This window comes from Malurus melanocephalus, unplaced genomic scaffold (assembly GCF_030028575.1).
Source record: "Malurus melanocephalus ecotype Western Australia unplaced genomic scaffold, MMel_1.1 scaffold_205, whole genome shotgun sequence".
In the NCBI taxonomy this organism is placed as follows: Eukaryota; Metazoa; Chordata; class Aves; order Passeriformes; family Maluridae; genus Malurus; species Malurus melanocephalus.
In genome coordinates, this window is record NW_026623437.1 from 329,613 (window position 1) to 345,671 (window position 16,059).

Consider the following 16,059-nt stretch of genomic DNA (forward strand, 5'->3'; position numbering starts at 1 on the left):
ACAAAGCTCCTGCTGAACTGYTTGGAATTCAGGACACTGCAAGGAGGATTTAAGCAACACAACAGGGAGCRGTGTAATCAAACTGCAGCAAAGGCTGAGGAGAATAACTACTGCAGAGCCTTTAAGTGTTTTAAAATTAAAATAAATAAGCAAACAAACATTTTAACTTTGGCTGTGAGGCCTTTAAAGTAGAAACTGGGTTGCTGTGAGGTTTGTTTTTTTTTTTAATTGGAAGTGTGAGTGGAAGGAGGATAAAGCAAATGTTTAGCCGACAAACAGGCTTTTCATTAACCTCTTCTGCACAAAGGCTGAGCTGCAGAGCAGGTCACAGGGCTGGGACAGACCCAGCTACAGGTCAGGAGGACAGGGAACAAGTCCAAAGGAAGGWAAGGCAAATGTGCACTAGGAATAAGCTGCTTGCTCCATGCTGGAGTCCACTCCCGAGCTAGGCAAGCACTGATGCTTCCCTGCTGCGCCTACTCTAAAAATAACTATTTTTTTAAAAAAAATCAGATTCTGGCACCTTCCGTTGGCTCTGATTCCTAATTTCATGAGAAGGGGGGAAGAAGCTTTAATCCAAGGCAGCAATATCTCTATTTAAAGGCCACATCTGTTTCCACTTCTGCCGTGCTCTCCCTTCACACGCCGTGCCCACTGCGCACCCCGAGCAGCTGCTGCTGCTCCCCCGGGATCCTCCAGCCATGCAGGACCTGCTGCCAGGGTGGATGGACCACAGCAGTTGCCCACACAGCTTGGTTTAGAGCCAAAGCACAGGCTGAGGTAGCAGCTGGCACCTGCCTGGCTGCAGGACCAGTCCTGAGCTTGGGAGAGGTGAAATTCCCACTCTGTGGGGCAGAAGGGTAAAAGGCTGGAATATCCCCTCTCTGCCTACTGCCTAAGGCAAGAGCAAGCCCAGATGTTTTCCCAGTCTCTCCAGCCAAAAATCCAGTGCAAGAGASACTCCCAAGAGTGAGGATCAAATCTTGCATCAGCTTCTGCTGCATGTCAGCAGCATGAGACAATGAGTCAATTACCAGACCCTGTGCAAAATCCCTAATCCAGAAATCTCAACCCTTTAAAAAATTTCTTTAGCCACTGTTCTGAGTTGGCAGGAGACCATTCTCAATTCCCTCCATTTCACACATTTTCAGAAAATAACAAATAAATATTATTTTTATATGTGGGGAGGTTTTTTAGCTTGCAAACAGTAAAAGGAGCCAATTAGGTCAGGTACAGAAAACATTAATAAAACTGTCTTCCAAGAACTGCACCCAGCTATGGCAAAAACAGCAAGCAGCAACAACAAACCTCTGCCCTATTCTGAAAGAGCCTGTGTAGCTGCAGAGGCTGGGACAACAAGGGGAGAGAAGAGAAAGGATGAGAGTCTTGGAGTGATGAGGAGATGCTGTCACCATTTTACAATTAACACAGATTTYTGTGCTAGCACAGAATTTTTGAAATCCTGATGGCCTAGGGGTATAARTAAGCCAAAATTGGTGATTTTAATAGGTCAGTTGGTATTAGCTAGGGGGTGGCAGAAGAAGGGGAGAACACCCAAGTTCCTGTCGTATTCCAAGGGCAATTCTGCCTCCCTGATCCTGGCAGGATTTGGCTCTGACAGCTCCCAGTGATCCAGGGATGGCACTGCTCTGGATCACAGTGCACAGTACGTGTATGAGACACAGTAAGCACAGGAATCAGAAAACTTCCTGAGAAATCTGGCTGTGACAATTGAGCTCCCAGATTTCTGAAGTGTTTTGCAYGTGCACGCACATGGATATATGTGTGTATGTACAGACTGGCACACACACACACATATATTTTTATATAATTTCTTTATAATATATATCACAATCATTAGCAGATAGGAAGAATAAAAGTGAGGGAAATGGCTTGTCTGTCATGAAATTAACACAAAACAGCAGCCTGTGAGTCTGTCCCCTATTTCCAGCACTTCTTTGAACTCCAGCACATTTCATGTTTATRTTCCATTCCCATTTTCTGCCTCTCTCCTGTTACTCAGATCTGYTGTTTTGAACGTGCAGCTTATCCTCACATTTCCTTCCACTGCCTTGCATTCTCAACAATCTTTTCTTTTACAAGTTCTTTTACAATTAGCTGAAGAAATACTGGGTTTGACTGTGTAAAGCTCAGATGAGGGAAGGAGCATTTTGATTCCCCTGGGCTCAAAGCCAATAAAAGCTTTTGAACAATGCTGCACAGGACTGGAAAAAATTGGTTACTAAACTCGCACTTCCCTTTGCGGGCTGCTTGGCTCAGGCCAGGCAATTCTGCTGCGAGCTGGTGCCATTTGTTGTTTCCTTCCCTGGCCCTGCCCCAGTGGCATCTCACAGCCCCCACCAGCCCCATGCCTGCAGAAACACAAATGTGCCAGCTCTGGATCAGCAGGGAGCATCCCTGTGCCCACACCTCACATGCAGCAGGATTTTGGGTGAGTTTTCCAGTCCCTGTGGCCACAAGCACCTCTGTGTCTGCAGCCAGGTCCAGCCTCATCCCACCCACACTCACATCCCACAAGGGCCCTGAARTTACAAACCACACCATCCTCCAGCTCTCCTGCAGCTTCCCACAAGTGACCATTTACACTGAGGGACACAGTTTAGTGGTGGATTTGGCAGTGCTGGGTTAGTGGTTGGATTTGATCTTAAATGTCTTTTCCAATCTTAACGGTTCTGTGAGTTTACAATCGGTTCTGTGAGTTTACAAACTCCCCGCAGTGACAATTTGGAGGTGAGCTGAAGGACTGGTGGCACACATCTGTCCCCAGAAACCAGAATGTCTCCAGAAWGGGGCTGGAGTTCACCAAGCACCATAAGCACTGCTCCCCCTCCTCCCCAGGATGCCAGACTACCCCAGATACATTGAACATTTCAATCACAAAGCAGTGTCAAACAGTGCTTTTCCCCCCTCTTTCATTAAAAACACTGAAGATGCTAAAATCCTTCTTTTTGGTTGCAGGCTTCCTTTTGTTGTTCTATCCAACATGCAATAGAAGCCAATATTCCTCCCTGGCCTAATGAAATTCACTTTTTTTTGAGGCTTTGCAGCAGGTATTAAATGTTTTACACAACAGCAACTGGGAGTTTCCCAGTTTTCCAGAGAGGGAAAGTAGTTGGTTCTGAGCCCCAGGGCTTTTGGAGTGATATGGATCTGAGTCATAACTTTCTGCAAAGAACAACCAAGTGAAGGTCATTTTAATGTGTTTTTAGGATTTGCATTATTTTAATTTTCCTTTCCACATGATCTCTGTTGGAGAATGGCTCCTAAGGAGCATATCATGATAACAGTTCCCAGTGAAAGATCTAGAAACAGTCCAGCATTCTTACATTCACTCTTACTATACAATTTACTGTACCTTTTCTTCAGAGGAGACTGTGAGCTTGTCACTTGATATTAAACTGCAAACCTGGTCCAGACTAAGGCTAAGAAATTCTTCTCCTAGCATCACCTCAGGGAAGTGCTGCTCTGTTCAACAAATGAAAAGGGGGAAGAGAAAATTATAATGAAATCCACATTTTCAGTCAATGGAAGGACCACAGCATTCAGAGAACAGCCCTGAGACAAACCCAYAGTGGCTGTGTGGAACACAAACAAACCAGCCTCAGAGCAGGATACAGAAATCCGATGTTTCAAGTAGCACAAACCCCATGAAATACTTTCATAAATGACACTAAACTTTCTGAAAAGCCACTGAGAGACTTGCCATGCTCAGTGCAGTTAGAAGTGGTAATTGAAACAAACTCCAATGCCTTTCCAAAGTGATAAATAACCTGGCCAGCTCGAGATTCAGTTCTTGCCCACTTCAGCAGCTACACAGCTGAACCTGAGTGTGCAGGGGGCACACAGAGAGGAGGGCAAGGGGATCTTCACCCTACACATGCATATGGGATCAGCTCCCCTCTCCTTCCACCTTCTGCTTCATTCCCCCAATAATGTAAATTTAACCTTTCTCCTGTTCCAAACCCTCAGCACCCACCTTCCCCAGTAGCTTTTCCCCTTCCCACTTCAGCCTACAATTGCACAAACTTCTAYTTCTCCCTTTTTTGCCTCCAGATCCCCCCATGCTGTGACCCTGGGAGCCCTTGAAAACAAAATGCACATCACTGATTATAACCYCAAACTGGAAGAATTATGACTGAACATCATCAAATCTGTCAAATTTTATATCTAGCCAAAAGGCACACAAAATAATCACKTCCTAAAATATAATTTCTAGGTCAAATATGTCATTAGGCAGTTGCAGCAATTTTAGTTTTGCAAGAATTTCTTACATATACTGCCAATTTAATCTCACCTGTCATTCACTAAGTCCCATTTATCTTTGGATGAATTCTAGAAACATGAATCTCAGACACTTTATGTGAAGCAGCTTCTTTCAAGCTCTAATTCTGTAGCTTTGAGAAGCTCAGACTACTGCACCCAAGCTGCTTGCTCCCTCCGCAGCAAGATCTGCCTCAAGTTTTCACATTTGCAAAGTGCTTTGCCTGGCAAAAAGCAGCACCACAGGGACATGAGCTAGCATAATTTCCAGAAAGGAGCTTTTTGGCACCCCTGAACAACCCTTCACCGAGGTCTTGCTGCAGAGTTGGACTCTGGAAGTGGGGCCCCCAYTCACGGACCCTCCTTGATCTACTGAGGACCAAAACCCCACAGCTAAGCCAAAGGCTCTGATTAAAAATAGCAGAATGTGGATAAAGCTTAATACTCTGTTATGCTGGAAATAGATATGTATGATTTAATGAACTCTTTTGGCCTTAAACACTTGAGAGGCAGGAAACACTCCCCACTCAATAAGCTGGATGCACTCTTGACTTCTGGACAAAAATCTCATATTCATTCATTCTGGACTTGSATCTGGCAGCAGAAAGGTATTTGGTCTCTTGTTATTAGATGGAAGCAAAGAAGAATATTTACTGATTTTAATAAAGTAACTGGTGCCTGCATCAAGAAAGCTCCTCCACCCACTAAAGTTATCCATTGGCCAGAACTCAGTTTCTCAAGGAACTGAGCTCGTGCACGCATGGACTTTTGAGCTTGGGGACTTCTGTCTTGGTTTAAGGCTGTTACATAAACAACATAGTGAAAAGAATTTTAATRGCATTTTTATTAATGGAGTTCCATTAACATTACATGGGCTGCTGTGCTAACTGGGACTTATGAAGGCCAATAAAACAACAAAGCAGACCTTCTAATTGCCAAACAACCAAATAAATATACAGCGAATGCACTGCTTGTTGGGTTAAAGATTAAACAGGGCCTGGAAGCAAGGATAATGAGATATTACCAGCAAACTTTTATACAATTAACCATTCCTTCCAGGGTACCTTTTTCTGCAGGTAAAAAGCAGAAAAGGTTTTATTTTTATTTGCAGAAGAATAGGGGAGGACTCAGTGGACACATTTTTATTCCACTGAGCCTACTTAYGGTCCAATTAAAGACAAAATGGTTCTAAAGGAAAATGTTGCAGGACAGAGCAGGTGCTCTGGGAGACAGCAGGTGTATGTGTCCCTGTACAAATTATCAGAAAGGCAGAAAAACAAACTCAGAGAAAACTATCAGCTTCTTCCAAGCAGAGGTCAAGGGCAACTCTGCTGGAGGAGACTGGAAAGTGCTGGGGAATTCAGAGCTTGGGGCTGCCTGAAACAGCTTCACATTTATGATGTAGAGGAGAAATGCTGAAAGCCATTGCCTGCACCTACTCACTGCAAACAAACACATCCACTCCCAAGGAAACATGARCCTCTCCTCCCCAGGGTATGGGACCATTGCTGCTCAGATCAGAGGCTCAAACTGCATGGCAATTTCAGCTTCCACGCTCAGGATTTCATTTTGCCCAGTGCCATTTATTCCACAATGGAAATGCCCAGCTCTGCCTGCTGCGCTCCCAGGGCAGGGTCCACAGGAAGGACACCAGCACACCAATGCTGAGCTGCTGAACAGGCACACCAAGAGCTTGCTAGGATCATACCCAGGAGCTATTTTGTGGGCTGAGATAAAGAGGGACAGGGATTTTTACCTCCTACAGTGCTCCTCTGTGACCAGCCCACATCTCATAACTTGCAGCATCACAGGAAACCACAAACCTAGAACCCAACAAAGCGTTCCCTTCCCTGTTCTAACAGCAGCAGTGTGGACAGCCTGGGCAGGATGTGCAGCTGTGGCTGTGCCCAGGAGCTGCTGTACCTGAGGCAGAGCCAGCCCATCCCCTGTCTCACCTGCATAGGCGTTGGCCTGCTGCAGCAGCTCGGTGCAGGCGTGCACGTCGGCGAAGGCGCGGATGCCCAGGCAGTTGGTGGGGTGCAGCTGTGACTGAAGGAAGTCACAGCAGTTCTTCCTCACATCCATCAACTGCAATAAGCTAGCAGCTGGCAACAAAACCTGCAAAGGCACCAGAGGGGAATGAGAGTGAGCAACGRGGAGTGATTCACAGCTTGCACAAACTGGAGGCAATTCGCTTTCCCTGTGGGGTACGACAACGAAGGTTCAAGGCTTAGAAGATCCCATTCATGCTCTGAGGCGTGGAAATGGCTATCCCACACTGAGCTATAAGTGGAACTCTTCTCACAGTTTCTCCCCACAAGACCTCAAGGCAAAGTGAGGACAAGGTACAAGCAACCACAGATGCTCCTGAATTTCTGGCTTTGCTGCAGGTAGGTGCTGCACACAGATTTTTTTTTTTCCCCAAAGAGCTTTATATTATTTATAAGCATTGCCATCAAGTTCAAAGCCCACAGCAGCCCAGCAGTCCTCAAAACCCTGGACTTTGTTATTTCCAACAGCCCTCATWTACACTCACACAAAATGCTGGGGACACTTGTGGTTCATGACTGYGTCTGAAAATGAGGTACTGCTGTACCTCCCAAGCTAAGCACGGAAAAAGGAGAAAGAAATGGATGAGGAATGTGACATCTGCTAGGAAAAAAAACACCTTGGAGGCCAGTGAGAAGGACAGGAAGCAGGAAACAAAGTCCATCAGGACATAACAGCCCGTGACATCAGCTACTTCCTTTCTTATGTTGAACAGCAACTGCAGACTTGTCCTCAGTCTCATTCCAGCTCTTATGCCCAGCTCGGGCTGCCTCACACATGTCCTTCCAACTGGGCATCTGTGCTCACCATCTGAGCACACATTTCCGGAAAATTATTTCCAACTCAAAAAAAAAAAACAACCAAGCAGCTGTTAAACAAAACAAATAGGTTAACAGCATTCACCTCCCTGGGAAGGGATGAAGATGTTCCCTCCCTGTTGCTGCCACCACAGCCCCACTGCACACCAGGGCAGGACCCACACAAGCAGCTCCAGCTCTTTCTAAGCAGCTGATGTGCTCCACTCCAGCCCTGCTGTWCAGTGCCTGACTGCTGCCAGGAGCCACCCCAATGGGCAACAATAAAAAGAGAAATCAATTAACCTGTTTTGGCCCAAGCCTCTTGATGCCAGGAGCAGATTGTGGCTTTGGTAAAGTCAAGAGTGCTCTAGGTTTTTGCAACCTAGCTGTGAACCACTTTCTCTCTAGCTGAAGCATTTCTGAACACCTGAGCTGCACGAGGGCTTTGGGTAGACAAGTCAGACTCCATGCAGACCATCTCTGGMTATAGACCAGCCAGAGCCTCCTCTGCACACCCCTGTCCATCCAGGATGCACTCCTGCCAATCCAGGTGASCTGCTTACCTCCAGGATTTGGGATATTGCCTCCAGAGCAAAGGGAACTCAGCACCACCACCCCATGGAACAGCCCCTGGACAAACCAGAACTGTTACAGCCTGTGCTGGCTGGAGGGGCAGTGCAGGAGGAACCACTGCAGCCTCTGGGAAAGGGGCATTATCACACAGCACTTCTCAGAAATGGGATATAAAGAGCCTATCAAGAGATGAGGGGATTTTCTCTTTCTTATTTCCCGGCTGAACGTCTCAACATTCATCTTGTTTTTACCAGGGAAGGCGAAAAGCAAGCAAAGGATTTCCGTGAGAACAAAGTCCATTTCCTTTAGAAATAACAAGAGGAAATGCCCTGCCTAAACATGCAGCAGGACCAAACTGCAACCCCATTAATATCCAGGCAAGTTACTCACATGGGTCTGGATTTGGCTCTTGAACTCCAACAGCCRTGAACGATTTACAGAGAGCTGGCTTTTCTACCAGATCTGCCTCCAGATCAAAACCCACTCATTTTTTGAAACTATGTCAAAATTATCTGCTATTGCTACTGAGACTGACTGCTTTGCCTAATTTGTGTCCAGAATCTCATCTATGGGGTGTGTGTCTAGAGATATAAATACATATGACCATCTAGCTCACCAGCTGTGCTCTGCAGACTCCACACCAATTTCAAGTTTTACACAACATTGCCTGTTCAATTACTTTCACAGACCTTTGATGTCTCTAAACTAGAAACATCTTTCAGCCCAAAGTGCTCTGTGSTGCTATAAGGTTCATTCATTAATGCTGGACCACAGAGACTGGGGTTAACTCCCTGCTGTGGCACAGCCTTACAGGTAGCCATGGCCAAAAGTTAACTTACATCACTCCTGCTCTGCAAAATKGGGAAAGGGGCATCTCCCCTGGGCAGGGGATGTGTCAAAGCTTATAAGCAGCTTTGACAATTTGGTCAAATCCTCAGCTGCACATCCCAGGCCACAGCTGGGACTGCTCATCTGCCCAAACAGGGACAGAGCCCCCAGGCAGCCTCCCAGGGGAGCCCATGACCAGAGAAACAAATGGATTTGTGTTTGCAAGGCAGGTAAATACTCAGTTTCAGACAAGCTGCTCTAAACAGCACAAGAAGTGGAGATAAAACTCCATTAGTGTAATATGGCTTTTGAGTGCAAGGGCAGCAATTAGGTTTTATTACACCCCAGCTGCTCCCAGGCAGCACAYGAGCTCAACAACAGCGCTTCCATTTAAATGTTCCACCTCAGCTGAAATAGCCCAGAAAAAGGAAGGTGTGATGGGATCAGGGAGTCATAAAACCTTGTCAGGAGCAGGAGAAGGACAATGGATCTAGAGATGAGAGAGAAACAGGGGAACAGCTGGCAACTTCCCTCCTGAGCTACCTCTCCAACTTCAGACACACCAGCCCTTGGTTAAACAGTGAAATAAAAAAATCAGGCATAAAATAGTCCTCTGGTGCCACATCCACAAGTTTCTGCTCAGCTTGCTATCAAGCCAAGGCATTCAAAAGGATTTTCTATAGGTTTAAGGCAGGGCCCCCACCCAGCCCTGCAATGGACCAGGGCCCCCAGCACTCCAGAGCGATGCATGGCAAAGAGCTTTGGCTCCAGAGAAGAAGATTTATTGATGATTTATTGCTGAAAGGTGCTCTGCCTCACCCTGGGCTTGCACCTGCTACAGTTGCAGCTTTTGGACTGAACAATGGGAAGAGAGATAAACTGATTCACTTATAACCCCTTTATCCTCAAAATTGCATCTGCCAGAGAACTCTTCTTCCTTGCTGTGAACTCCTAAGTCCGCAGGGAAAGCTGAGGTGCAGAAGCATTTCTGAAATGGAAATACTGCAGCTCCTAGCAACGCTTTCTTCCTCTYTTCTCAAGACATTTTTTATGACAATTACTATGCCTGCAAAGCTGACAGGTTCAGTATCTACYTCCTGCAGACAGCTGATTTCAGATTTGGTTCAGATTTGTGTGCGAGCCACCTCTCAGACTGTGGCAGGACACAAGGACACCTCACACATGTGCTGCTCAGCACATCATTCATGGGAACTTAATTGTGGCATCCTGTTAATCAGGMCTTTTCCCAGGGAATCATTAGAAGCTGAATGGAAATTACTTTCCTAATTGGCAGGGCAGTTGTCAGTAATGAAGTAATGAAGTGTCACAGGTAAGGAGGGTTGGGACACAAAGAGGGGCTGTATTCACTGTCTAGAGCCAAAGGTCCAGGTGTCTTCCCAGGACACAGGGGCAGGGGCCTGCTCACAAATCTCTTCATTCAGCTCTGCTCAAGGACACCATGCAGAAATTGAGGTAATTAATATGTTAAAAGCACCAGCTATCCCACCCAGGTAGGARCAGCAGGCCCTGTGCTCTGATGTGTGTTTATGATTTCCACTGAGATCAACCCAGGGCTGCACCTGAGCATCTGTGAACTTCCCCAAGACACTCACTTTAGTCTTCCTTCCTTTTACAGAAACTGCGTGACACAACTTCCTTCTAAATAAATATATCCAGCTCCACCTTTAAATGAATGAGATCTTTATATCAAGCATATGAAATTTTACAACCAACCTTGATGTGGGATGCAACAGAAGAGGAAGAACAGAAGGCAGCAGGTGCAGAAATCCCAGGATGGATTTTCCTGAAACTACAACATGACTGCCACAAAGACAGAAATTCTGTCTCTGCTCCACGCCTTCCAAACAAGTGGGAGGCTAAATCCCAAATGCATGTTCACAGGTAAAACTTCTGTCATCCATCATCTCTGAGCCCTCCTATTGCTGCATCTACACTGCCTTGAAATCTCACTCTCAGAATGAAGTCCCAATAAAGCAGGATTGCATTTGTTGGGGTGATTGTCACCCCTGTACCCTAGCAGGGTTAGAAGTGAGTATTCCCTCCACATGGGCTGAAGATAGGCTGAAAATCCCCTTTTCCTGCACATTTGGGACATAAACTTGAGAAGAAATTGGATGAACACYCGCAGGAACTCCCCACATAGATGATGACTGGAACTGACTGCACAGGCTTGGCCCCTCACACACATATCCTTCCTTACATAAAAAACAAAACAAAAGACACTGTGTCATTTCATTGCACAAGCAGCTACAGAAATACGTGCTTAGAAAAAGAGACACATTTCCTGAGCCCATACCAGGCCTACAAAAGAAAAAAAAAATAAAAATACAGGTTTCTATTAGAAAAGAAACAACAAAAATCCTGTGAAAAGGCTTTTTGCTGTGAAGAGCTGAGCACTGCTCARCATTCAAACACACCTGGGAACATTCATTCTGTGCTCCATGACACCTTTGCTGCTCATCTTTTTCTCATTTCTACCCTGCTCTCATCTTATTTTTCTCACTGACAAGACAGTGTCTTTTCATTTATTCACARGTTTTGGTACCTTGGCTGCATCTGCTCAATTAATACCATTTTTTCTTTTTTTTTTCATAGTTTCTACAATGAAATTACCTGGCACCTCTACCCAGAAATTGTGTCTTTCAGCTACTGAGAAAGTCTGAAAAACTCCTTTAGAGAATAATCCTTGCCCTGCTAAAGAATCAGAATATGAGACAAGACAATAGGAGACTTCAGGAGATACCTGCTGGGGAAAGTCTTACTGTGCTCAGGCAAAGCTGCAAAGGAACGTTGCTGAAATGTCACAGACAGGCACTACTGAGGTGTCCTTCCAGATGGAGGGATGGACAGAGGGATGGATGGATGGAGGGATGGAGGGATGGATGGATGAAGGGATGGATGGATGGACAGAGGGACGGACGGACGGACGGACGGACGGACGGACGGACGGATGGATGGATGGATGGATGGATGGATGGATGGATGGATGGACGGAGGGATGACCCAAAACTGTGCTACTGGAGGATGTGGTGATGCAAGAGACCAAACCTGCTCAGTTCTTTCTAACACTGACACTGCTAATTCAGGCTAGACTACAAGGAGCTTAATTTGTATTGTTTTTACCCTTCACTTAATTTGAAAGTTTCCAACAAATCACAGAATATCCACTTCAGTAACCTTTTCTTCTTGTGGCTGCAGGTGAATATTAACATGTTTATGGCATTTTGTTCAGAGTAAAACACCCAGAGACAGGACAGAGATTTCTCTTTCTATTGGTTTCATAACACAAYTATATTAAATTCCATAAAACATTTTCAGCATGAACATTTTAAACATATAATAAAATTTAAACTAGTCAGTTAATCTTGCAGTAGATCAGCTTCATTTCTTAGCTCCTAAGAATTAATTTACCTCTAGCCTGAAGAGTTACTCACAGAATGCAGATGGAAAWAAATGCTGCAGTAAAAGGACCTGCTTTGCTAGATGGGGAAAAACCACTTAGTATTCAAAACTTACCTTTTTTTTGTCTTACCATCTGAGAGATGAAAGCCAAAATACAGCCAGGGATCTACCTTAACTCCTTGTAATCCCYGGGCCACAGAAGGCAGGCTTTGGTTAGGTTTTACTGGAAAAGATTGCCCTCCAGTTGGTCAGAAAACTCCTGGATTTTTCCCAGACCTTCTGGGCAAGACAGAACTCCATGCTTCAGCTCTCACAGCATTTCTTACACCCAGGTGCAGCTGCAGCACCAAAACATTCCCCTGGAATGCATCTGGAGTCACTCCCTGAGCCCCATCCAGGGCAGGCTCAGTGATGGATCAGCTCTGCACACCCCACATGCCAAGGGGGGCCCCCTCACACCCAGCAGCATGGARGGGAAGCACAGGCTGCAGAAAGCACATGGGAATAGCCTCTGTATTTACCACAGAAACAGGTGCCAGCCTGAGGGTGAATAAAAGTCATTTTTCCTCCAGCAATGCAAGATCCAGAGGTGCAAGGAGCCCAATCCCCCAGTGAGTAATGCTGTGTGTCAGCTCCTGCTGACCCTGCTGTGGGTCACACAGCTGACAGCCAGGCCAACCACCCACAGCAGGGTTTGAGCTCATCTCCTGTGTCACAATGGCACCCTGAAGATCTCCTGCTGACAATTCTCAGCCTCACTGCAGGGCCACCAGGCTCCACACTCCTACCAGGGTGACACCTGCCAGGCTGAGAGCACACCAAAAAGTCACATTTGTAAAACTGGAGGGCAGATGGGGCAAGGAAAGGCTCCCCCAGAGTTAGGWCAGGAAGGATGGCAAAGGGTTGGACTGCAAAGGGGGCCCAGCTCAGGGGTTTGTCCCTCCTCCTGTTGACACAGGTCAGCAAGAACCTGCACTCGCCCTGAGGGCTGGGAGCAGCAGAGCTCACAGCAAGAACCYCATCTCAAGCAGAACCAGTCTCATTTTGCCACGTCAATTAGGTCAACARAAGCCTCTCCAGCATCATGGACACAGACTTGTTCCCCTGGCAATGACCAAGTCAAAGAGAGGAAGACAAACAGGCTCRAACTGCTGCTTCCAAACAAAAACAGAGACCAACGAAAAGCATGTCCACACACGAGCTCCCAGCATCCCTTCCAGACATCAGTGGCTAAGTGCAGAGCCTTTTTCTTACCACAAACACAAGCAGAGTCAAAGAAAGAGCTTTACCAGCAGCCACAGCCACTGACAAACTGCAAAACACTCTCTTCCTGAGCACCCTGCTTTATTTGAAGGCTGCCTTTCAATTACTCTTTCCACTTCTRGACAAATATTTACCTCTCAGAAATTCAAGACAGAACACACATACACACACACAAAAAAAGGAAGAATGTCCTCGTTTGAACAATGTACTCCACTCAAAGCTCCGTGAAACAACTCAAACTACCCAGAAGAAYTTAAAAACTAACAGCCACATTCCTCTGCCATAGCCTCGAAACATTTGACTCGCTGCTTGTTTGAGTCTATTCTGACCTTCGACAGACTGACCCACAAGTCAGCACAGCTTCTTGGAAGGCAAATGCCTGCTCTTGTTACAAGAGCTCCACACAAAAGCCAAATGCAATATGACTTAAGCACAGGGAAAGCACTGAAGTGCCTCAAGACTAAACAGAGGCTGGAAGTGGCTCTTTTCAAGCTCAGTCTTTTACTTTCTGCAGCCTGAGGAGATCCCTCACCCCCGAAGGACCTGTTCCTGTGAGCTCCAAGATTTTCCCCTGGTTCCCCACAGGAGCTGCTGAACCAGACCCACCTGCACGTTCTCTTCGGTGACCTCGATCTCAGCRGTGTAGATGTAATCAATCAGCTTCCTCAGGGTCTGCCCATCAACGTCTTTGATCTCAATCTTCTTGGCCTTACTCTCAGACATGTCTCCTGAAATTAATTTCAAAAGGACAGTTAGAGCTTGCTCCCCACACATCCAGCACGTTCCCCTGGTGTCTGRCTACAAGGCTGCCTGGCACTCTCCCTCACCCTCACCACTGAAGAACAGCCAGTGAGATTCCCAAAAGCCTCCTAATGTCCTCAGCAACTCAAGACTGAGGACACTAGTGTAAAACAAAATAAATCAATAAATGCAACAAACTTGGTTTCTTGACAGAAAAGARCCTGTGATGGTTCACCTGCACTCAAACAAATACAAGAGCTAAAAATAAAACCCCAGTGTGTCCCTCAATCATGTCTCAGCACAGGCACAGCCTCAAAGAGACTGTGGAAAAGTCTTAGGAAGGCCTTTGCAAAATMTATTTTTATATATATTTATTAGAAATATATTGAACTTTTTTTATATATAAACATACTGATAGAATGAGTATTATATACATCAGGGTATTCTGTGCTCTGCCCTACATAAAAAGYAATGCAGGGTTATTCTGTTTCTTTAGGAAGAAGCTGGAACCTGCTGAGGCAAAGAAGCCCACAGGCAGCAGCWACACCCAGAATGCAGCCAGCCTCTCTCCTAAATCACCCTGCTCTAACCCATGCATCCCTTACACTTTGGGCAAAGCATCCACAATGCTTTGGGATGAGAGAAATGCAATTCTCACCGCTCACCTTCCCAACCTCACACCTTTGGATCCAAGCTGTATCCTTTCTCCAACCCACGACTCAAAAGGACGTGGAACTGGAGCAATCATTTCCTCCCTGAATTTACTGTTTTACACAAGTAAAACCCCATAGATGTGTAAGAGCCTATTTGTGACCCTGAGCTTTACCCACACCTCCACACCCCCTGCGTAACAGGAGCACGTCAGAGGAACAAAATCAAGCTGTGKGGAGGAGAAAGGACTCCCCACGGCCCCTCCAGCAACCCCACACACAGCGACCTCCCCCAGGATTTAATCATCAGGGTCTCCACAGAAAAGAAGGAACAAACCCCCAAGCGGAAAGAAAATGATAGGTGGAAAAATAAAGCTAAACAAAGGAGAGCATGAAGAAATGCCAATTCTTAAACCTGGGCATGAATAATCACTTCTCTCAGAAATCTGGTGACTCAGTACTGCTGTGGGATTAAGTGGAAAAATATTTCCTGCAGCCTATAGAAGTAATTACAGCCTACATCTGTGTGCAGCRTTCGACAGGACGTGGCTGGGTGCAGGAAGTCACAGCACAGAGTCAGCAGCTAAAGGGGGTCCAAACTTGAACAAAACCTTGGATCCTGCTAATTGAACTTTGCTGACTTTCCYTTACGTGAATACCGAGGCAAATAACAGGAGTGGGTTGGGTCCATGACTGTTAGAAGAGTCAACAGCATCCCAAGAACTGAAATAATATTTGCCCTAAATTCAATTTTTAAAATTGAATCATCAAGTGTTATTCAGARGAGCCCATGAATACAAATGTACCAGTACAAAGGGATAGATGACCTACATTTGGGAGGCCTTCAAAGCAGGTAGGGCTTTTTAATTGACAAAATGTCATCTTCACACACTTCTTCCCCACCAAAAAATCCCAAACATCTCCAGAGATGAGAGGGCTCCTCTGAGGACAGACCAGTCCCCATCAGCCCTGCCTGTAGGAGCACCCACAAACCCCCTGTGTTTGGGGAAGGTGAGCAGAAGTTGGAGCCCTGCAGGACCCTGGGTTCAGGGAGGAGGCTCAGCCCCACACACCCAGAGACCRATGCAGAAATAGCGTGGAGGGACCAATCCAACAGCATCATCGCCGCCGTGGCATCCATGTGACACAGGCAACAAAAATAAAAGCTGTGTGGGCTCCCCCACCCACCAGCAAGCTGCCAGCCCGGCACACCACCAGCCTCCAGCGCCTCTGCTGTGGGAGCAGCCCAGGCACCACGAGAGGGGACACTCCTGTGCTGTGCCCCACGGTCAGATGGCATCTGAGTCGCTGTGACYGAGCTCCTCCCGCTTGCCACAGGGTGGGCAACTCCCTGGTGCTGYGGAATGAGGAAGAACCTGGAGACACCACCAGTGATCCAAGGCAGGGGTTGGTGCAGGAAGGAGCAGGCAACAGGCTGCCCCTTCCTCCAGGCA

At 46.4% G+C, this 16,059-nt stretch overlaps 1 protein-coding gene across 2 annotated transcripts in view; it reads right to left on the reverse strand.

Annotated features, from left to right (window-relative positions):
- Positions 1-16,059, reverse strand: part of KLHL3 (kelch like family member 3) — a 50,869-nt gene that overhangs the window by 17,077 nt on the left and 17,733 nt on the right. For both annotated transcript variants that reach the window (XM_057373698.1, XM_057373697.1), the window contains exons 4-6: positions 13,821-13,942; positions 6,237-6,399; positions 3,377-3,486 (exon numbers count right to left, since the gene is read on the reverse strand). In XM_057373698.1, coding sequence (XP_057229681.1) covers positions 3,377-3,486; positions 6,237-6,399; positions 13,821-13,942 — 395 coding nt within the window. The remainder of the gene's footprint in view (positions 1-3,376; positions 3,487-6,236; positions 6,400-13,820; positions 13,943-16,059) is intronic.